The 25005-nt window shown below is 38.2% G+C and overlaps 1 protein-coding gene across 11 annotated transcripts in view; it reads right to left on the reverse strand.

Annotated features, from left to right (window-relative positions):
* Positions 1-25005, reverse strand: part of naaladl2 (N-acetylated alpha-linked acidic dipeptidase like 2) — a 549411-nt gene that overhangs the window by 305570 nt on the left and 218836 nt on the right. For 5 of the 11 annotated variants that reach the window (XM_082524421.1, XM_082524420.1, XM_082524417.1 and 2 more), the window contains 4 exons: positions 24674-24756; positions 15762-15938; positions 13955-14132; positions 11660-11821 (listed from right to left, as the gene is read on the reverse strand). In XM_082524421.1, coding sequence (XP_082380547.1) covers positions 11660-11821; positions 13955-14132; positions 15762-15938; positions 24674-24680 — 524 coding nt within the window. In that variant the 5' untranslated portion in view covers positions 24681-24756. Of the gene's footprint in view, positions 1-11659; positions 11822-13954; positions 14133-15761; positions 15939-24673; positions 24757-25005 lie in introns of those variants that run through there. The other 6 variants (XM_082524424.1, XM_082524425.1, XM_082524426.1 and 3 more) reach the window with 3 other exon arrangements.

The raw sequence follows: 25005 nt of genomic DNA on the forward strand, positions 1-25005 counted from the left end.
AAACGTCTGGAATATTGATGTGGTTCTAATCTTTTCTTACTGTTTTTTTCCCACTAGCTTTGCATTTACGACCACCAGGTACCGGAACAGCTTCTTCCCTACAGCTGTCAGACTCCTGAACTCTGCCTCCTGACACCTGACCCACATTAATCTCATTAACTGAACACACACACAACCATCTACACACACACATTTGACAAAAACTAACAAATGGACAACTGTACCCTCATACACACAATACTAACATGGACTGAACCATCACTCACAACCACTAGCACTTTACAGCCTCTGAAGAAATTATCCACATATTTCACTTATCTTAACTGCACAACTGTAAATGCTGTATAGACAATCATTCAGTATAATACGATAATTATAATTCTACTGTTTACAACTGTTTATAACTTGCAGAGTTCATATTTCTGTATAGCTTTATAGTTCATATTTCTATATAGTTTTCATATTTATATCCTGTTCATAGCCTGTACATAGCTTGCACACCCACTACAGCCTGTACATACTTATAGTTATAGCATATTCATAACATACCTTCATATCGTTTACATTGTAACATACCCATAATAGACCCATATTTTGTACCTTCATACCTATAACAGGCCCATTTCTGTAATATATCTATATTATGGCTAAAGCACTTCTGGATGGATGCAAACTACATTTCGTTGCCTTGTACTTGTGACATGTGCAATGACAATAAAGTTGAATTCTATCCAAATTCTATTCTATTTAGCTATGGGGTCAGTGTCACTACTGGTAGGTGATAACTGGATCCTACAGAGTTTGCACAGGTAGTCCAACTAAAGGTTGGCACATTAACATGTCCCATTGCCGGAAGGTTTATTGTGTCTCCCAGTCTCAAGAGCATGGAGGACATGCAGGAGACAGGCAGTTATTTGAGGAGAGCTTGACAGGGCTGTGAAAGGTTCTAAACCTATCAGCAGGACAGGTATCTGCTTTTTTGTGTAAGGAGAAACAGGATGAGCATTGCCAGAGCCCTACCAAATAACATCCAGGAGGCCACCGGTGTGACTGTTTCTTACCAAACAGTCGGAAACAGACTTCATGGGGGTGTTTGTTTTGACCTAACATAGTCGGCCCTGTGCTCTATTATTATTGCCATGCAATATCAGAACTGGTGGGTTAAACACTGGGTCTTGTGCTTTTCATAGATGAGAGTAGATTCACTCTAAACACATTCAGCCTTGCGTTTTGCTTTATTGCTGAATTGCTTTTTTTCGTTTTATTCAGCTTCAACATAACTTGCAAAGTTGACTCGTGGACCCGGAAATGGAATACTGTAATTTCTCTGTTGAAACTATGGTATTTATTGCTGCTTTTTGACATCAACACAGCTTGATCAAACTTACATTATAATATTACTTTGTAATATATTACATTATTAGAGAAAATAAAGAAAAGAACACACAAATACAAAACAAGAGGGTCAAATCTCTCTACTGAACAAATGTACTTACACATGCAGTATCATTCAAAACCAAATGCTTGATCATGAGGGTCATTTACATATTGGGATTTTTTCTGTTATTATTATTGTAGGGTCTTTACCTCACAATATAAAAAGCGTCATGTTGCCTGTTGCTGTTGTGTGCTACATAAATAAAATTGAATTGAACTGTGAAACTGATTCATTAAAATCATATAAGATTAACTCCAAAGGATGGGGTACACCCTCTACATGTTGCCAGTCAACTGAAGGGCTAATACTAATCTATCACAGGGTATACAAGAAATCTCTATATTTGGAAGGTCAAAAATTTGTGTAACAGTGTAATCTGTCTTTTGATGATTGTTATGCATCCGCGTGAGGCTGGTAAAAAGGATTTGCTTTTAAATAAAAATCTTCTCAGTATATTATTTTAAGAATACATACTTCTAGAATCCAACAGCCACAGTACATTTCATATTATTTAAGCTTCAACGGCCAGAATTTGACAAAACAGGTGGTTATATTCCATCTGTGCTCACCAGGGAACATACACCAAAACTGAAAAGGTAATGTCCCGATGGATGCTCAATCATTCAGGTAAGGAAATCCCAGAAAGTTGATTTTGTTCATCCAAGTGGCAAAACATTTCTCCCACTGAAAACTGCATCTAAATGAACAAAATCAACTTACTGGGATAGAAGCTAATGTTGGTTAGTCTAGATTGTCGCAACTACAATCTTCTTATTTACTTCTTGTTTTTGCAAAATTTTATAGTTAGTTTCCTCTTTATCAACAAATCCAAACATACAAGTGATCTGCAGAGAACGGTGGCTTGTCTGCAGGTGTAATTTGCTCCCCAAAGGCAAAGGAGCATGATTGGCTTTACAGCCATTACAATGTTAAGATATATTCATTCCAAAGTATCACGAAGCATTGCAGTACTAAACAAGGCAAAGCAGGTATTCGACAGAACATCACTTCATATTCTATACTGTTCACTGGTTTCACCATACTTAAGCTATTGTGCAGAGGTCTGGGGCAATAACTATAAAACCACATTACATTCACTTTTTACTCTTCAAAAAAAAAAGCAATTCGAATCATCCACAATGCAGGTTATAGGGAACATACAAACTCACTATTTTTGCAGTCTGAAATATTGAAAATTGACGATCTAGTGAAATTCCAAACAGCACAAATTCTATTCAAAGCAAAAACTAAAGAACTGCCAGGTAATATTCAGAGTATGTTGTTTTTGAAAGAAGGAAGTTATAATTCAAGGGGTTTTTGTAACTTCAAATCAGGGAAGGTACGTACTACAAGAAAAAGCTTTTGTGCTTCTGTTCATGGAGTGAAACTGTGGAACAGTCTGAATATGGAATAAAAGCAATGTCCAAACATAAAACAGTTCAAAAAGAGTTATAAAAATATGATCTTCTCGAACGATAAAGAAAAGGAAAATATTGAAATTAAGTGAATGTCTCTATTTAAAAAAAAATTCATGATGTGATATTATAGTATATAGTATATCAGAAATCTGTTCACTATTTTTATTACAAATTATATCAGTAAGGAAGCTGACTAAATATTAACTGGCAAAGGGTTGGGATTAAATAAGTGTTTACTTCTTCCCACTCCCTTTCAACATGTAAATGAATCAGAACGGCAGCTATATTGAAACGTATTGATTTTTTTGTATAGTATTTTTTTTCTCTCTCTCTTATTTTCTTTTATAAATGTATCTGTATATTGTTTGCATGTTTGAAATAAATTACCAATCAATCAATTGGCATAACGGTTGTTGTTTTCGCAGCTGGACGTGTTAGTCAGCTCTGTATCCCCCCCTTTTTGTTACCGCTCCCTGCACTGTCTGCATCACTTGCTATTCCCCACAATAACCTACGGAGTGCCCAGTGGTATCACAATCTTGGGTAGGATACTGTCCAATCCCAAATAAAGTCCGGTTTCAGGCTGAGGTCGATGTCTATCAGTTCCTGACGACGGAAGGTTGTTGCAGGAAGTCGCAACAAAAAGGCAGAAGAAACACAGAAAGGTGCGCAGTAGTTCAGAGCACTGTGCTGCTGCATAAGTTTTAAAATAATTTTAAGACAAAATGGTAATAGATTTCTTAATCTGGTTATGTGGCACATTTAAATTTTAAATTTTTGAGTTTGTTATTCCTAAAACACTGTAAAAGTAAGCAATCAATATGATTTTGAAGTGTTATATGGTTTCCTATTCACATCAATTTGGACAAAAAGTGGAGATCAACCCTTGCCATCAAAAAACAAAGTCTGTGATCACAAATATACTGCATATCTATAAACAACAGTGACACATGACATATCACCGGCACCTAATGCTCCATAACCACAGATCTTAGAGAGTGTGTGTTCTCGTAATGAAGCAGAGCTTTAACTGAGCAACAGAAATGCACTCTCAGCAAAAAACAGTATCATCACTTTCTCACAGTTTCTTATGTACTCCTGCTGTTACTTGCTATTTCTTCTAAGTTTAAGCTGGGATACACAAACTATATCTTACATTATGCTGAAAAGCGGACTTTTCATAAATTTTAACTAAGGCTTGATTTCAGGACTTATGCCTTACCAGCTGACTTAAATATGAAGAGATGAAATAAGCAGAAATGCAGCAGCCCAAATGTCAAGATGATATTCATATTTGCTTAAGAATATCTGTATTATTATTATTATCACAATATTTAGATTTCAAGTGTCTCTTGTTCTCTTTCAAACATAATACTTAGGAAACCTCTCAGAGCAGCACATCAGTAGATGAGAACTTATGGCCGATCAGACAGGTTCAGTTTTCTGCACCATAGAAGACTTGTGTGTCTTTTGAGAACAGGTATGCTCTTCTCAGTTCAAAAAATGACTCCCACTGTTATTTATCAGTGCTGTTGAGATTTTGGCCCAGTCACACAGGCCCATGGACTGGTCACCAGCCACCAGGCTGTCTGTCAGAAAGAAAAACTTAGTATTTCTTCACAAGGAAAGATTTGGTGCAGCACCTTTTGCAACTGATCTCCCCTAGTAACACCCTGCAACTTTTGCAAACCATTCATAAACATTTTTCGTTAGCAACCAGAGGCTGTCAGAGGGTAACTGTTAGGTTTATAGGCCTTTGTGTGTCAGGCCTTTCTCTTTCCATTCTTTTTGATCTATCCAAGACACAGAAAGACTTGCATAAACTGGAGAAATGTTACTGTTACCTTTATCTTAGAGCAAAAAAAAAAAAAAATAGTGTAAAAGTTGCATTGTAATTAATTCAGCTGCCTTCGCTCTCTGGACTACAGACAATACTGTAATACTGTATTGAGATACTGATACTGAATACTGAGATGCCATACTTTCTGGACAGAAGTGCAAATAGAGTGAATGTGAAGCAAGGCAGTAAATATGTTTATTTAAATTTGAGTAAAACAAATAAATGTTAAAACATATATTAAATCTATTCTCAACCTTGGTTTTAAAGCAGCACAGCCAATTTTAGTTTCTGGGCCCCACAGCAACCCAAGTAGATCTCAGTGCAATTTAAACATTTCCCTTTATTCTCTCATTCACTTTATTGCCATTACAATATAGAATATTTCTTCATGATTGTAAGAACTAGTTGTGGCATAGGAATACATTAAGTCCATTTATCTCATATTTCTATCCCTGTATAATCATTCATTCATCTCCATATCAGGAAAATAAGCTTATTTTATTTAAAAAATGACTTTAAAAATGTCTCCTCCCCTATTGTCACACATTTATCATCGTTAAAAATTTACATGAAGAAATTTAAAAAAAAAGATTATCTGAAGTACCTTTAAACTTATTTCTTGTTCTCATGTTCTTTTTTTTTTTCAGCAAACACCATGTTAGACTAGTGTCATTGTCAAATATGGCCTCTTTTTTCGTTCCCTCTCCTTTTATTCACACTGTTGACTGCTTACCCTTTCCATCTTCATTTGTTTCCTTCATTCCCCTCTTACTGTATTTTGCTCTTCTGTGCTTCCCTTGATTGCTTTATATGAGCAAGAAATCACGTTCATGAAAATAAAATATGTCTATATTTCAACACAAAACCCTGGCACTGAACATTGGAATAATCTAAATGGAACTACTGCAAATTATATAATGTCTCAGTTTGGATGCGGTCTTACTTATGCTGTGGATTTGTATTCATTTATTCTACTTCATATTTACCATTTACAGTCTGATGTTATTGGAAACACCAAACACAGTGTTATTGATATGGCTGTCATGTTTCTCGGTGTTATTTTGATAAGGGCTGCATTTCAAGTTAGGATACTGCACACACACACACATGTGCTCAGCCACAAAAGCTTCCACGTCTTTTGACATGGAATATTACTTGGAATATTCTATATGTCTGTGTGAATATGACTTAAAACAACATCGATTTTCAGAAACCATAAGCTTTGTCATTCTCAACCACCCTAGGGATGTATCCCATTTTCGCCTTGGTACTTCCAGGCACAGATGTTTCTGTATACAACACCGGCCACTTGGTTGTGGCGTTCCATGTATCCCCTGCCTGCTACCATCTTGCACCCTGCTGTTATGTGCTGGATTGGCTCAGGGGCATCTTTGCACAGCCTGTACCTGGGGTCCTGCCTGGTGTGGTAGACCTCACCCTCTACTGAACTTGTCCTTAGAGCTTGTTCCTGTGCTGCCATGATTAGCGCCTCTGTGCTGTCTTTCAGTCCAGCCATTGGTAGGATTTCTTGATATCAGCCACTTGTTAAGTCTGCCAGTGCGACATGCCATGCATGGTAAGGAGCTTTCTTGTCTTGATGTCAGTGGCATCCACCTCCTCCTTTGGCCAACTGATTAGTCCAGCAGGGTATATGATGACCAGGTGCTGATTGCCCTAGGCACTGCTGAATGGGAATCAGCTGACTTCTGAGGCCTTGACTCACTCTGCAGATGTTTGGTGGTTGTGGTTTTCTTACTGGCCTTTTTATGGTTCCCATTTCCCTATAGGATTCCAAGGTACTTGTAGCTGTCCTCAATGTCTGCAAAATTCTATTCTGGTAGCACAATCTCCTCGGTTCTGCCTACAATCGTCAATTCACTCATGTGGACTTGTGCGCATACACATAATTATAAAGAGTAGAAACACAGTAAAAAAGCTTAATTATACTTCCATCAATATAGAAAGGTTACAGTGCTATCATGGCCAGAGAGTCTCTGCAATCAGTCACTAAAGCAACTGATTTCAGTGATTAACTTAACTTTAATGAAGAGATGAAGTAATCAGTGAAATGAGCTGCAGTGATGTCAAGATGGATGAGAACCTATAGATGATGGGTCACACTGCAACACAGCAGGATCGTGACTGTACACGAAACACCCATCGAAAGCATGTCTGCTACACACAAACAAGCTCATCTAAATTTTCTTATTTAGAGGCAGTTATTACAGGCAGCTGAAGATGAGGGGTTGTTTCTCTAAAGAAAGTGCAAAAATGGGCATTGGCTTTGGTAAGGGAAGTGCCTGCTCTGTGAGATTTTGGTTAAATCCTAAAAAGATTTACGGCCTCATAAGTGAAGCCGTGTCAACACTGGAAGCAATGCACAGCAATGTGGTGACCAAATGCGCATAAAAAGTTAATGACGTTTAGAGACATTCAAGTGGTTAGAGGTAAAAAAAAGAAAGAAAAAAAGCTGGTCCAATTGGCAATTACTTAGATAAACTTTTCATTACTACAAGAACAGGTAGTAGATACATTAGAGTTACAAATAGTGAGGACGTGGTCAGCTCTAAATCAGTGATAAGTATCTAGCACTGCTCACACTCCATAAAAAATAAAAGAAAATAATTTAAGAAAGCCAGAAGTCAGACGTTTTACCGAGTAATCTTATCAAGGACACCCATATTCATTTCACGTTCAGCAGCTTTCTCCATGACCAGTTCTCTGGTAGTTTAGTTTTCTTGCACAAAATCCTCTAAAACCCTTCTTTTCAATAACCAAATAGAATAAACATGTATACAGTAGCTTTAACAAGGCTATAAAGTGTGTTTAGGTTTTTGATTATTTTATTAGCACATATAATATGTGTTCTACTGCCAAAGAGCCATTCAGTCAACAAACATGGATAATTTCATTATTTTCATTATAATTTTCATTATTTTTCCAAATATGCAGAGAAAACTGGTACTGTCCACAAAGCATGTCAGATATCAAGACATTTGAACTATGCAAGTTCAAATTTCTGCATTGGTCATTAGCATCACATAAAAATGTACAACAAAAATAATTGACACACTTAGTCAAGCGATAGGCAATTTACAAAGAAACTCACACAAAATAGTAGATGGAGCTAAATAAGCTAAATAGAGACAGATTCACTGTTTTAACAGCCATCATCTGCTAGCTAGTTATCTAAAATTGCAGTTTTCCACAAAGCTTAAAAGTCCACTTTTAAGCTTTTTTTTTTTTTAATTCACTTTTGTGTTAATAGCTTGTGATGTATGTTACTGCTTGTTCTGGTGCTAGCACAGCAAGATCTATATCATCTAGATAAGACTAAATCAGCTAGATAAAGATTTGCCATCTGATCATATCACCAAACCGGAATTTGCAGTGATTGCAGTCATAATTTACTCCTAAAATCTCTAAAAACTTAAAAACCACAGGCAGTTGTTCACATTTGAGATATGTGCAGACCTGTATGCAGAAAAGCAACAACCAAAAAAATGTACTTCCATATAGCTCAAAAATTTATTACAGGAGTATAATTAGCAGGAGAGATATAAGTATTAGACAGGCAAAGATACTAGCAGTGACAGCCCATCTTCTAAGGATTTGAACTTAATCCATTTTCTCTCAAAGTAGCTCTGCTTGCTTACACACCTCTTTGAAGTGTAAATTGAAAAAGAATTGGTTGCATAAACTTTCTACAGTGACAAGCTTGGAAAAAAAAAGTCTGTTCTCTTCTGCTGTGACACCCCCTATTTTGCTAAGAAACAAGGCCAAAGATTGGAAATATTATATAATAAACAAAAGGGGACTTAATTAGTTTGTGCAAAGACAGTCACAATTCCAAACAATATGTACACTGATTGTTATTTGTTGAATATGGGAGCTATTCATGCAAATGTAATAATCACTCAATGTGGGAGATTCCTGCAAACCAAACAGTAATTAATTCACACGAAGATATTTCCCCTGTCTAGTCAAGCAAAGCTGTTTAAATACGCTCCCCTTCCGCCATCATCTCCTTAGACTCCCCTTTTTCCTCTTACATCTTTCTCTGTCTTCAGAAGTCCTTTCATGTGTCTCTTTTGCTTTGTCTGCTCCCGTCTTAGTTTTGCCGGTTGCCGGTTCGAGCCCCGGCTTGGACAGTCTCGGTTGTTGTGTCCTTGGGCAAGACACTTCACCCGTTGCCTACTGGTGGTGGTCAGAGGGCCCGGTGGCGCCAGTGTCCGGCAGCCTCGCCTCTGTCAGTGCTCCCCAGGGTGGCTGTGGCTACAATGTAGCTTGCCATCACCAGTGTGTGAATGTGTGTGTGAATGGGTGGATGACTGGATATGTAAAGCGCTTTGGGGTCCTTAGGGACTAGTAAAGCGCTATATAAATACAGGCCATTTACCATTTAGTTTTGCTATCCCAGACTCAACATAAAGTCAGATAGCTTTTTTTCACAGTTTTCTGTGCCTTATAAAGTAAATAGTAAAAAAAGAATGATCAGACTCTAGGTTAAGCAAATATTGGAATATCCACTGAACCAAACTATAGATACCTAAAGTATCTATCTATTTGTAAAGAGTCCATAAATAACAGATTTTTATCATAACATATGATTGTGAATATAGAATCATTATCGTAATTGATGACGGAGATGACTGGAGTAACCCTAAATGCCATCAGTTTCAATGAATGGCAATATAAAACTACATACTACCCCCTTCAAAGTGTAGTAATGATCACATTTCACCTTTAACTGTGAAGCTTTTTCAATAATAGCCTTGAAGTTGTGGGTGTAAATGGGAAGGATTGTTGAAGTAAAATTATAGAGAAACAAGAGAAAATGATTAAGAATATTTGCTACAATAATTTATCATTTATTTGTGGCTAACCACATCTATTGGACTGGATCCAGGGAAAAGTCCTGATGTATTTGCAAATTTGAACCAGAGAAAGAGGGATGATGGCACAGGGGCCTGCTGTTTGTCTACACAAGTTTCTGTTGTTCTGTGTTGAGGTCTGCTTTTATTCATACATATACTATTGATACAGGGGTATCTGTAAAATGGCCTGTATTTGTATAGCGCTTTACTTAGTCCCTATGGACCCCAAAGCACTTTACACTACATACAGCCATCCACCCATTCACACACACACATTCACAGTCTCAGTCTTGCCCAAGGACACAACAACTGAGACTGTCGGAGCCGGTGGTCGAACTGCCAGCTCTTGAGCCGCAATTGCCCCATCTGTAGCTCAGGAGGTAAAGCATAATCTAATCAGAAGGTTGGTGGTTCAATCCATGGCTGCTCCAGTCTACATGCCAAATATCCTTGGGCAAGATACTAACCTCAACTTTCTCTCTGAGAAAGCACTTAAGCTTAGGTGGGAAAAAGTGCTGGTGTGAATGGGTGAATGTTGCATAAAGCGCTCTGGAAGAGTACAAAAGCACTATAAAGGAATCAATTCATTTACCACACATGCATCACTATTTCTAAAATTGCAATCATCATCATCATCATCATCATCTTTGTTTATAAAGCACTTTAAAACAACCACAGCTGATGCAAAGTGCTGTACATTGGAACTAAATAATAAAATCTGCATGAATTGTGTTTAGCTTTGCCACCTTTACCTTACCCTTGTAATATTTCATATAGATAATTCTTTCTGCCTTCTTTCTTTAGTTTTAAACTGCATTCTGATTTTTTCCACAGCATCCCAACAAACTGTTTTTCCCATTATTAAAGAAAGCCTAAATATATCCTTAATGGAAACTGAGAGGAATTGATACGTGAGGGCTAGTTTTAGGGTTGTTTGTCACAACCCCCCCCCCCAAAAAAAAAAAAAACTGCCGCTAGTGCTACCTCTCATCTTTCTAGATGATCCAGTTAGGGTATGTCCTAGAAGACTTCCTTCTCTAGTGATCGGATTCCTTACCATGAGGTAATGGTACTTTTTTGACATTTTTATCAGATGCTATTACTAATATTATCAATTTGAAAATCCTGTGTGGTCCTGTTCTCGAGTTATTGTGTTCACAAAGCTGGGTGTCCATAATGTCTACAAAGACCATGACGTATGTACATTCTATTTTAGCACCATTTTTTAATGCAGACCACTCCTCTAATTTCATGCTTCACCTATCTAAAACATCAGTCATATGTGTTGATGTTCTTAGTTAAAATAAATGACAAACTCTTCCATGAAGGACTGACAGGAGCAACAAATAACCATTTAAATTCACTGATAACTGCGATGGAGAAAAACCTCATCATTCACACAGATGGTAGAGATGTAGTGTGTAAGTGTGTGTGTGGGTAGCTTTGGTGGTTATGGAAGGTTGGATGGGGGTGTTTCTGGCACCATGAAATATAAATGTGAGAAAATAAATTATAAAAAGCATGGAAAACTCAGAGAGAAACCATGGTGACATGATTGTTTCAGTTCAGTGGCAAAGCCTGTTATCTCACACAGACACATACACCCAGGCATCCTGTGATCCTTTGGCTTGGAGAAAACAACGTTTAGGTTGGAGGTTTGTATCAGTATTAGAAAAATAAATAAATTAAAAAAATAAAAAAAGATTTGTTACCTGCTACTTTTTTATCTCTCATTTTCTCCCCTTTCTCTCTTTCTGCTATCTCTGGATCTTTTCTTTCTTCTTTGGCTATAAATAGATCAGTGTCTGGCTAGAAGGTAACAAGTGAAAATAATAGTGAAGTTAGGGGCCCTCAGACGGGTAGACAGAGACTTCCTCTCTGTCCACCTGTGTTACTTCTTTTAAAAAAATCATTCGGCCCTACTCCATCATAGCCATATTGCTTTCCCTTTATGATAACACCATTGATAACGCAATTAGTCTGTACATAAACCTTACTGAGCTGAATAGTGTTTTTGAAAGAGTGGTTTCAAAGAAAAGCGTTTAATTCAAGAAGGGCAATATAAATTTTGAAACTGGGGGCTTACTTTTGAAGGGCATCTATCTTGTCAGCGGTAATTCCTTTTAACAACTCCTCCAGCAGGTCGGAGCTGTCGGGTGGCAGAACAGGTGATTTGATAGTAGATGTGTGAGTAAACCAACCAATCAGGGCACCAAGGACAAAAAGAGCCACCCCTGCCAGGAAGTATCTACAAAGAAAAGAAGGGAGCAATCACATATTAATGTTAAAGTTATTCTATTATATAAGCAATCAAAGATGCTATTAAGATGTATTAGATATATTTGTATAATGTAATAATCAGTATCATCTGGCTTTAGCTAGGAATGTATATATCTTTTGATCTTGGCCTATCCCTGAGTCATACTGAAAAAAATCTGTTATGTTTACAAAATGTAAATACCTTAATTTCTAAAGACAACCAAAGCTTGCAGCTGCTTAAGGTGTTATCTGATGTTCACAGCCTATCTGATGCATATTTAGTTTTGGCTTTATATATTATTTATTATCCAGATAATTAGTTTACCCTTCTTAATCTATCTGAGAACTAGGTAAAGAACTGCTGTAGAATATCCATACACTAAATTGAGATCTACACCTACATACATGCCAATATAAAGTGGATTTTTTTTTTGTGTGATTATTTTTTTAAACACTGAGAATAACTTTTTGTTCATTAATAAACAAATTTAAAAAATCAGTGCTGACTATTTAACAACATTAAACAGCCTGTATTTTGCATATGCCGGACTCGATCAGTCCTGCAACCGAAGTCAGTCCTTTATAACGCAGACTTCTTCTTGCTTTTAATCATATTAACTATTTTGCTGAAAATCTCATTGTAGTACACTTTCTAAGACTTATTATCTTCTTGATTTAAAAAACACATTTGGATATATGTGTATGGTAATATGTGCTTCTGACATTGAAGATTAGATGAAGAAGTTGGAAACACAATTTGGAGAAAAGTGCATTGCTCACACCCCCCTGTAAGTCCCTAAATGAGTTGAAACAATGGTTTATTTGTAAATAAAATTCAGTCTTATTTGGCAACTTGTTTATTTCAGAACCACCAAACATTTATTACGAAACATTATAACAAAAAAATGAAAGTAACAACTGATAACTCTGGTCATAAGTACTCCTCATAAACTTACTGTTGTCTTGAGGAAATACAGATCAATAGAGTCATCTAACTAAGTTGAGAGTCTTAAAAGTAAAACAATGCTTGCACATAATGTAAAGTTTAATATTCAAAAGGCATTCTAGCAGGTGCTGTCAATTACAGGACGTCTAAGAACACAGGGACCATTCCCAAACTTTCTCGTATAGTACATTAATGGCACTGAGTAGGGTAATATAGATACAGTATGTAATAATTAGACATGGAAGAAGGAGCGAGAGGAAGAAGTAAATTCAGTGAAACATTCAGATTAGATGATGTTTAGCGTCAGCAGTGAGAGGAAAAAGGACAAGGACTTTTTTAGTTCCACTTTCAATTCAATTAATATGCAGGGAACAAATATTCATTGGTATAGACACGAATGGCAAGAGTCATATAATAAAAACAGATAAATGTCATCAGTGTTGGGTGTAACGAATACCAAAGATGCAATAAGAATAATGTAATGACATTACATTTATCAGTAACGCAGTAATGTAACAGTGCATTACTCTACTAAAATCAGTAATTACATTATGGTTCCAATTGTGCTGTTATTTGCATTTTTTGCAGCTGATTTCAGTTTGTTTGAAGGGACAGGGAAACTAAGAAGTGGTTGACACTTTTTTAAGGGTTAGGGAAATGGACAGTGTTTTTTTTATGGAGTAATGCAAAGGTTGATCTCATAAGTTAGACAAGAGGAAAAAAATGTTTCCTGGACCAGTGTTTTCATTACCTTCTAGCAAATGAAGGCCCTGAATGCCTTGTCCACAGAGTTTAAACGATAAAATTTGACTGCATGGGTTAAAATTTAACTCACTCCAAAATTGCATTACTACTCTTTCCTTGCTTATTTGTTTTTTTTTTAAAATTATAATAATGCTATTGCAAAGTTTTGTCAAAGGCAGGATATAGAGCAAAAGTATGTTGTAATAACCAAGAAACGCAATGGCATCCATTCTGAAATTACACCATATTTATTTTATAGCTTCATGGTTCTATTTTCCAGTCTTATTTGTTCCCATATTTAAACTCCTATATCTTATTCATTATCATCTGCTACATCATTGTAATGCATAAACTGTCAATATGATCTAAGTTCAAAAGTGAAAGAAATTCTACAAAGGTGAGTGTGGGCAGGTACAGTGCTTCTTAAATTACTTGACTAGGAAACAGTGCAGCCGTCTTTGTCCTTTATGTCCAGGAGCCCTGGTGAAGTGGGAGATGTAGTTGGGATCTTCTTGAAGTCGTTCAAATCGTCCATGTGGTGAAACTGATACAGAGGGCTGGATGGGTTCCATCAGTTCAGGGTCAGGGTCAGGACCAGGGTCTGAACACCCTGAAATTATAGCATTGAACACAATTAAAGTCAACATTACAGCATTACTGTCACAGGAGTTCGTGTGTGGAACAATTGTAAAGATGAAGTTAAAAAAAAGTACAACGCTACATAACTTCATAAGATTAAAAACAATAAACAGCACGAATATAGAAAATGTGTCCCTCTGTGATGGAGCAGTATAATTGTATTCTAATGAAGCTTGTCTTCATTTATGTTGATCAAGGCGAGAGTAACCCAAGCTGAAAGTATTCATTAAGGTATTTGTTACACTTCATAAACGCATGGCACAACATAGAAGAGCCACCTCCACAGGACAAGACTTGGCTGTCCATCCGCATCTAAAGGATAAAGGACACTCTTTCGAGGATGCCAATGTTGACATTTTGGACAGAGAGGACAGATGGTTTGAAAGAGGAGTGAAAGAAGCCATCTATGTCCACTGTGCATGACCATCTTTGAACAGAGGCGGGGGTTTACGACATCAACTTTCTGCCATCTATAATCCAGTTTTGAGATCCCTTCCCAGACGCCTTAACGCCCACTCACATCCTGGGCCATCTGACCTCAGGAAATCACATGATAGGGTGGGGCTAGGTTTCACAATGAGCTCACCCGGAACTTTGGCTGATTATGACCCACACCCGTTTTAACACCTTGGCTCATGTGATTAGGTAGAGGTAGTCCATTGTACCTCGTGGGGGGATACTCCCACAGGGCTTAAATCTGGGACTCTCCACCATTTGACCTTAGAACTGAAGAAGTTTCTCAGATGAGAGGGGAAACGTCTTCAAGCAACTTAAAGAAATCCAGCCGCTTTTCTTTCCAAGCTCCTTAGAGTATTCGTTACATGGATATAATTTCAAACACAACTCAGTTTAAAAAACAAATATAAAGAGATCATTTTTACAAGGCACATGTATTTAGTGGGGTCTTAATCACAGGGTTTATAGGCCAATGTAAAAATGTAGCTCGTTTTGGTTTGTAAAAGTGTTTTATGAGTGTATTGTATGTGTGTAGACTTGTATATAGTTATGAATGATCATTTTAGTTATATTTACATGTTCAAAATAAAAGTATCAATTAATCAATCAGTCATGAGATTAAAAGGGTTCAATACTTTTGTTAGTTAGTTAGTTTGTTTTCTCTGCCAAAACCATAACATTGCATCAAACTCAGTTTAGGGAGGTAAATGCTAACATGCTGAACTAATGTCAAATAAATAACCATTGTGAGCATATTAGCACATCATCATGGAATTAATCTCAGGCAATAATAAAGCCAATCATACTGAAAAGAATTTGAAACTCAGTCTTTTTAACCACAGGCAGATTGGATTGGGTTATAACTTTCTAATATGTACCTTTTACTGTAATTAGGAGAAAACAGACAAAATAATCAATATTTGGTTTTCAGTCGTTAAACTGATTAGCCTACTTGCTTCAGAAGGCATAGGATAGAGAGCTTTTGCTTATACTGAACTTCAGGCACAACTTAAACGGAGACATTCAAAGCTTAGAAACTCAAGTTTTACTTTAGGGTACTTAAAGGTTTTAAAACCATTAGCAGATATCTTATCAAACAGAAAGTGTTAAAGGGAATTGCAAATGAAATGAAATCAAACCTCACCTGATCTCTGGCAGTCTATATGTTGCATCTGCATGCGGTCCATGCTTGGCCCCGGTTCCTGCAGCTCTTCCTTGTCCAGATCCCAGTCAAGGTCTAGACCTCCAGAGCAGTGCAGAACCTCACCGACCAGCGGACCACCCTGGGCATCACACACCTTCCTATATGCCATTATCTTACCTGAAACACACATGCAAATAATTAAAACTGGTTTTATTTTATATAATAACAAGTTTCAAATGAATAAGAAATGTTTCTGATGCTATAAAAAAAATAAAATTGTTTCATGAAGGAAACATTAAAATCCTCGTACAACCCTGGGTGCAAATGTTTCCATGTTATTTGTTATTGAGATCACAGGACTTTCATTCTTTTGCCTTTTCTTATATTTAATACCACTATGAATGTGAGCTATAAATCACTTGCTTCAGCTGAAACAGAGCATAATAGATCAGCCTTCCTTAAAAGCATCATCTCCTCTCGTTATCTGAAAGTAAAAATAAAAAGGAAAAAACATATACAATGGTTGCAACAACTTTTAATGACCAAAAAAGTAAGCAGATTCTTAGAGCAGTCCATTTTAGACAATGATAGCATATTGCATATACAGTGGGGCAAAAAAGTATTTAGTCAGCCACCGATTGTGCAAGTTCCCCCACTTAAAATGATGACAGAGGTCAGTAATTTGCACCAGAGGTACACTTCAACTGTGAGAGACAGAATGTGAAAAAAAAATCCATGAATTCACATGGTAGGATTTGTAAAGAATTTATTCGTAAATTAGGGTGGAAAATAAGTATTTGGTCACCTCAAACAAGGAAAATCTCTGGCTCTCACAGACCTGTAACGTCTTCTGTAAGAAACTTTTCTGTCCCCCACTCGTTACCTGTATGAATGGCACCTGTTTGAACTCATCATCTGTATAAAAGACACCTGTCCACAGCCTCAAACAGTCAGACTCCAAACTCCGCCATGGCCAAGACCAAAGAGCTTTCGAAGGACACCAGGAAAAGTATTGTAGACCTGCACCAGACTGGGAAGAGTGAATCTACAATAGGCAAGCAGCTTGGTGTGAAAAAATCAACTGTGGGAGCAATCATCAGAAAATGGAAGACATACAAGACCACTGATAATCTCCCTCCATCTGGGGCTCCACGCAAGATCTCATCCTGTGGGGTCAAAATGATCATGAGAACGGTGAGCAAAGATCCCAGAACCACACGGGGGGACCTGGTGAATGACCTGCAGAGAGCTGGGACCAAAGTAACAAAGGTCACCATCAGTAACACACTACAACGGCAGGGAATCAAATCCCGCAGTGCCAGACGTGTTCCGCTGCTGAAGCCAGTGCATGTCCAGGCCCGTCTGAAGTTTGCCAGAGAGCACATGGATGATACAGCAGAGGATTGGGAGAATGTCATGTGGTCAGATGAAACCAAAGTAGAGCTTTTTGGTATAAACTCAACTCGTCGTGTTTGGAGGAAGAAGAATACTGAGTTGCATCCCAAGAACACCATACCTACTGTGAAGCATGGGGGTGGAAACATCATGCTATGGGGCTGTTTTTCTGCCAAGGGGACAGGACGACTGATCCGTGTTAAGGACAGAATGAATGGGGCCATGTATCGTGAGATTTTGAGCCAAAACCTCCTTCCATCAGTGAGAACTTTGAAGATGAAACGAGGCTGGGTCTTCCAACATGACAATGATCCAAAACACACCGCCCGGGCAACAAAGGAGTGGCTCCGTAAGAAGCATTTGAAAGTCCTGGAGTGGCCTAGCCAGTCTCCAGACCTCAACCCCATAGAAAATCTGTGGCGGGAGTTGAAAGTCCGTGTTGCTCAGCGACAGCCCCAAAACATCACTGCTCTCGAGAAGATCTGCATTGAGGAATGGGCCAAAATACCAGCTACTGTGTGTGCAAACCTGGTAAAGACCTATAGTAAACGTTTGACCTCTGTTATTGCCAACAAAGGTTATGTTACAAAGTATTGAGTTGTATTTTTGTTATTGACCAAATACTTATTTTCCACCCTAATTTACGAATAAATTCTTTACAAATCCTACCATGTGGATTCATGGATTTTTTTTTCACATTCTCTCTCTCACAGTTGAAGTGTACCTCTGGTGCAAATTACTGACCTCTGTCATCATTTTAGGTGGGGGAACTTGCATAATCGGTGGCTGACTAAATACTTTTTTGCCCCACTGTATTGACATACGCAGTGTCTACTGAGACTTATTTGGAAGTAAGCCAGGCAGTGTGCAATGAAAGTCCACCACCTGGGTCGGATTAAAACTGCCTCATTTGACTTAAGGTAATGGATGTTACATTCGTGTGGGACAAAGAATAAAATTTGATAAATGTGGTTAAAAGCTGCTTGGGTTAAGTGACTGACCAGAGCCTCTCAGCACACAATTATGAAGAGTAAAAGCACCACAGGGGGCTGCGATTCATTTATACACATTAAAATGACAGAGAGAAGGCTGGTTACAAGCTGTTAAGGCAAGTTAAGTAGTGGATCTAAGTAAATGTAAGTGTGTGTGTGTGTGCAAGTTTGTGTTTATGGATGCAGAATTTGTCGAGACTGTAGGATAGTATATGTGTTGGTTGTGTTTTGGCCAGTAAAACCAACTCTGGGTTCAATACAGCTCCTTAACAGCATCATTAAATCTCAGTGTGGCTGGTATCACATGCATGCATTGACTGCGTGTCTGTTTGTGTATGTGTCTGTGTTATCTGAGTGAAGATCAGGTTTATAAAATCTCCCAGCTAGTGTCTCAGCATGTCATCAAGTTTAACGGTGCTTTTTATACGCTATTCCATCAAAGTCCACCATGAATGGGCAAATGAACTGCCCAATCAATAACCGCTTGTGGTAGGATAAAAAAAAGAGAGAGAGAGAGAGAGAGAGAGAGAGAATAAATAAAGAACAGCACCAGACTGGTTGTCAAACTTACTGGCCCTTATTCTGCATACATTGACCAGTTCATACTTGGCAGCTTATTGATTGCTAACTGGTTCAAAGAAAAACGAAAGAAGAAAGGACACAAAAAGATAATCATGTTGACATGAAAGTTGGTGATGCGGGTTTGAAATAGCAACTAAATTGGTTGCGAATAAGTTACAACTCTTCTCATTACTACAGTCATTTTTGTGTAATTGTACTTATCTTAAGCCTTTTTATACTGTAATGTTACTTGTCCTTAAGTATTCTTTACACTAGGCCATTTAATTTTAAAATTATTATTAGCAATTGAATGGGCTTACAACTGTGGTTACTTTAACCCCCTTTCAAGAGTTGCTCCAGACAAACTTTGGGTGTGGATGTGTCCCAGAAGGGGTTCCACACTCAGCGTTGCTAAACAGTGATGCTGGACCTCTTTCTGTACACAATTTTATCAAGCTGAAGAGAATAAATAAAAAGGGGCAGGAAGTCGGAGTCAGGAAAAAAAAGGAAAAACTATGCACAGAACAAACATCAGAAATGTGCCCGGTGTGAGTCAAAGCCATGCTAAGGATGCAAGATGCTACTCACAGAGATAAAGCCAGATGACATTTGACCTCATCTTAACAAACATCTCAACAAATAAAATATTTTGTATTTATTTTTCAAGTTTTACAATGCAATATACAGATATATACAAGATAAGCCTCTGTGATTGACTGCTATGTTTATCGTCACCAGACATATGACTACATGTATACAGTATAACAGTCAGCATTAACAATGCCAATAATAACTACAAGTAAATCAACAAACATATAAAGAACAGTATATTTTGTGTTTTTTTTCCTTTCTTTGTATTAGCAGAGGCAATTATTGCACTTACCCTAAAAACCAAAATAACAAAAGAACACAACAATTGTTGGTTATACTAATGGTTATACCAATTGTGATTTTATCGTTTTATAGCTCAGAGGAGCTGTGAATCGATTACAGATCTGAATTGTCCCTGTTTAGACACTGCATCGGTTTCTTTTTTAGTGATTACAAAGGGGGATTTAGATAGAGAGGAGACATGTGAGTGTGACAATTATATGAAGAGTTTTAGAGAAGAGAGAAGACGGATACAGTGAAAATGGTACAAAAGCAGTGGCAGAGATACAAAGAAACATAGTTGAAAACAGGAAGCAAGGAAAGAACAGAGTGTTTATAGATGAATAAGAGAGAGTAAAAAGCAGAGGAAAGAGGTCTGGGAGTTCCTTGGCATCAATCTTCAATGCTCTACCACACTTTCATTACTTCTAGCTCAATGCAGATGAAGGCTCCTCTCAGTAAAATGGAACAAAAGTTCATTTAACTGCTGACCTTCTGTTACAGCCTCACACACAATGCAGTGGCTTTCACTTGATACCTATCACTGCAGGTGTTATAAGATTCCCTCTCTTTTTTATCTTTTTTTGTACATGTAATTTAACTTGTTGCATTTTTCATATCGATTTTTCATGTGACATCCACAGATTTAAAATATATATGTATATACATATATATTCGCACAACACAATATTGATCATGTTACTGAAAGTGTATGTTAAAAGATGTTCAGTATATCTTAAGTTTCCATATATGTACTTCAGACTGAATTCCATGGACAGAAAAGACGTGTGGAGTCCCACTTCCACCAGGGCGACACACGGAGTATGTGGCACGGACTACGCACCATTACGGACTACAAAGCCAGGGACACTGCGCTGATCAACGCTGACTCTGCATTCACCAACGAGCTGAATCAGTTCTACGCCCGTTTCGAGGTTAGCCAGGCGGCTAATGCTATCTACCGCCTGACTACCGAGGACAGTGACGTCATCAGCGAGAGACCGGTGACCAGCATCGCGGAGCATGACGTCCGAGCGGCACTGAGGAGAGTGAACACAAGGAAAGCGGCGGGGCCAGACGGCATCACCGGCCGTCTGCTGCGCTGCTGTGCTGACCAGCTAGCAGGTGTGTTCACTTACATCTTCAACGAGTCCCTGGCGAAGTCTGTGGTCCCCACATGCTTCAAAAGATCCACCATCATCCCTGTGCCCAAGAACAGCAAACCCTGATCCCTGAACGATTACCGGCCAGTTGCACTGACCTCGGTAGTAATGAAGGTGTTTGAGAGGCTGCTGAAGAACATCATCTCCTCCTCCATCCCAGACACCACAGATCCGCTGCAGTTCGCCTACAGATCCAACAGATCCACAGAGGATGCCATCGCCCACGTCCTACACACCACTCTCAGCCATGTGGACAAGAAACAGGGTAACTATGTGCGAATGCTGTTTGTTGATTACAGTTCAGCGTTTAACACAATAGTGCCCTGCAGACTGTTCACAAAGCTGAGGGATCTGGGACTTAACAGCCGTCTGTGTGCATGGGTGTTGGACTTCCTCACTGGCAGAACTCAGGTGGTGAGGGTGGGCAGGTGCTTCTCCAACAGCATCACCATCAACACAGGAGCACCTCAGGGATGTGTCCTCTCGCCACTGCTCTACTCCCTCTACACTTCAGACTGTGTGGCCACCCATGGCTCCAACACCATTGTGAAGTTTGCTGACGACACAGTGGTGTTGGGTGCCATCTCCAACAACGATGAGGCGGCCTACATGGATGAAGTGAAGAATCTGGCATCGTGGTGCCAGGACAACCACCTCCAGCTGAACGTCAGCAAGACCAAGGAGCTGGTGGTGGACTTCAGAAGGGGTCAGCACAGAGACTACAAACCCATTATCATCAATGGAGCTCCAGTGGAGAGGGTGCAATCCTTCAAGTATCTTGGTGTCCACATCTCCTCAGACCTGACATGGGCTGCCCACATTCAGGTCCAGACCAAAAAGGCTAGGCAGCGCCTGTATCACCTACGACAACTGAGGAAGTTCAGGGTCTCTCCAAAGATCCTCAGGATTTTCTATACAGGCGCTGTGGAGAGCATCCTCACACAGAACATGACATCGTGGTTTGGGAACAGCTGTGTGAAGGACCAAAAAGCTCTCCAGAGAGTGATCCGTACAGCAGAACGCTGCTGCAGGATTGCTCTCCCCCCGCTTCAGGACACCTACACCAGGAGATGCCGGACTAGAGCAGCGCAGATACTGAAGGACCCGTCCCATCCTGGCAACAAACTGTTCCAACTTCTGCAATCTGGTAGAAGGTTCCGCATCTTCCGGGCAAGGACAGAGAGACTCAAGAGGAGCTTCTATCCCCAAGCCATCCGTGCCCTAAACACACACACCCGCCCTCTCACATCATCTATAACTGACTGAGACAGGACTCTCTTCCAGACACTAAACCAAGGCACAATGTACATTTCAATTCCTTTAATTTTAAATATGTTTATATTGTCTATCCTGTAAAATAGTCAGATGTCTATTCTTATTAATGTACAGAATTCACCTGCTTGCTGCTACTACTCCACATTCACCCAATGTATATACTACATATATATATATATAATGTTTCTCCTCTACACCCCCCCCCCCCCCCCCCCAATTTTTTTGCACATGTCGAGGAGCGTGTCAGGCTACATTTCACTGTGTGTTATACTTGTATAACTATGCATGTGACAAATAAAGAACCTTGAACCTTGACAAAAAGTATAAATAAATGGACAAATAACCATCTATTTTTACTATCTTTCTATTGACATTAGGAAAAGCAAAAATCTGGATAACTTTACCAGCATCATTGACATCACAAATTGATGTTGATTGATTGTTGCTGTTCATGTCAATTATTGAGTGATTTTCAACTTTTCCTGTACATCTTAATCCAAAATTGTATTAAACATGGTGTCACTTAATTTAGCATTAATTTGGCAATTTGGTTCACTCCTCCCAGTATTTGTCTTAAAATAAATTTTTTGATTTATTGAAGGCTTCTTGATTTCTCTAATCCACACAAAGACACATTGTTTTTTTTCTGTTAATTTTATTCTTAGAAATGTGCAATGCTAACCACTGCTGTCTTTAAAGTTCCTGAAAGTTAAAATAAGAAATCCTGACAAACTGTAATACCAATAATCCCTTAAATACATAATATGCCTGTTAATAAAAGTAACCATTTAATTAAACTGACATTCTAATTTAATTTCCAATTATCAACATTAATCAAAAGTAGTTGAATAAAACACGATTACATTAATCACCATTATTCCAGTGGAGTTTTAAGTACACAATCAGCAAACTGTTGGTGTCACACCTGAGCAAACCACAAAAATCTCAAAATCAAGATAACTATTGCTCTTCGTCCAACACCCACTCCACTCTTTGTCAGTTCGAGTTAGATGCCGTCTCCCAGCTGTAACCAAAACTACATCACCACACTTTAAAGCTCTTTTTCAATAAATGATGTAGCGAGGGGGCAACTTTTGCCCGTGGGTTTGCCTGAACATGTCACAGAATTTTTAAGGCTCGTTATGCTTTCAGAAGTAAAACAAAATGTTGCTCTTTGAGCTCACGGCTTCATTTCGAAGTGTAACAACACTTGACAGTGCCAGTGTATTGCCATCTGTATGCCTTTTCTGACTTGATCTTAATTGAGGTGACAGACACATCATTTCAGAGGATGTAGGCATAGCAGCTACATTTCTCTAACAAATTAAAAGCATTTGTGCAGTAAAACGTTCATATAAAATTCAAAGCATATAGGAAAAGTGCAGCATTCAACTATCGACACTAACTTCATACATTTATCATTTATTTATAATCGTCATTATATCAGACCTTTACATTAAATTGTACTTTTAGAAACCAACAATAATTTCAGTGATAATCTGCAGTTAAATTTGAGAAAAAAATAATCCAATTAGAGATTGACATTAAGAAAATGTAACTTAGGAAGGATCATAAGCTACGCTTTTTGCTGAGCAATGACTTGAGTGCAATATCTATGACACATCAGCATTTAAATGGAAAAACTTCTCAAACTCAGTTTTATTCAATGGAATTGAAGTTCATGGAGGAAAAATAAATCTCTGAACGTTTTGCTGGATATGAATTTGATGCAAGTTTGCAATGTTTAGCTGTACATTACTAGCTGTAGACAAGGTTTATTGTTCTGCTTACAACTAGGCTAACTTACTTTAAAAGCTGCTGTGACTGACTAGCATTAACAAGTTCCTTGGTTACAGTGTTGTGTATAATATCTAGCCCCTCATTTTATCGTTTGTTTTTTCATATTTTAGGAATTTATTTAAAATTTTCACTAGTGCTAGTTTCACTGCTAGTTTCAATTGTGTGTTGTTTATATTATATAATTTACATTGGTGAAGTAGAAGTAGTAGATGTCTTATTAGATCGATTTTATAGCAACATATTTTAGGCAAATATGCTAAGACATAAAAAAACATGTTGAGCAGCCATAGTGAGGGAGAAAACTGCCCAAAACAATTACGTAGTTTGTTCAATGAGTCTTAAATGGCTCTATTATGTGCAATTACAATTCAAAGTAGGCTTTTTAATAGCAATCAATTTCAGAGTCAAACCAAGAACTAATTTTGCATAGCAAATGAAACGCCTGATGCAAAAGCTACTCTTTGACCTTCAGAGAGAGCGCTCCATAATCAGACAGATCTGTTGCTTTGAAGAGGTGTAGAACAATAGCACTGGTATGCTGGGACAAAGACCCTCATCAAATTGTTCTTCTGATATGAAATACTTGCACAGGTATTTGTGTAAGATTACTATTTATATAGCAGGACAAATGCAGGCTTGAGGAACAAAGTTGTCATTCATCTTTTGTCTTTCAGCTCTAAGCAGATTGACAGGCCATCTGCTGTATCTGCTACCTTTCACTACTATTCGCCTCTCATTCATAAATTACTGCATCGCCAGTTTGCTCTAGACACAGCTGAATACACTTAGTGTGATCAGGGCAGAGACAAAGAGTGAGAGAGAAAGAAAGAATATTTTCCCAAACACTTCTCCTCACCAATCATTTCATTTGACACGACCTTGTCAGCTGCCGTACTTACAGAGCAGGAAGTATGCTGTCAATCATGGATTTCCTTCTCCCTGCCACAGAGAAGCACAGACCACAAATTATTCATTTTTTTCCACATAAATCATGTATTAAAAAACCTCAAATTTGCCATTCACTGTATACTTTCAGATCCACGAATACTGTACAATACACACAAATTATAAAATCATTTCCACCCTGATGCGTGTCCCAGTAGTATTCTAGGTTAATGCAAGAAAGGGTAAGACCACCGGGGACAAATAAGAAGAGCAAACAGCAGTGTAATGGAATAATCAAGCATC

This window comes from Aulonocara stuartgranti (assembly GCF_965226115.1).
Source record: "Aulonocara stuartgranti genome assembly, chromosome: 23".
In the NCBI taxonomy this organism is placed as follows: domain Eukaryota; kingdom Metazoa; phylum Chordata; class Actinopteri; order Cichliformes; family Cichlidae; genus Aulonocara; species Aulonocara stuartgranti.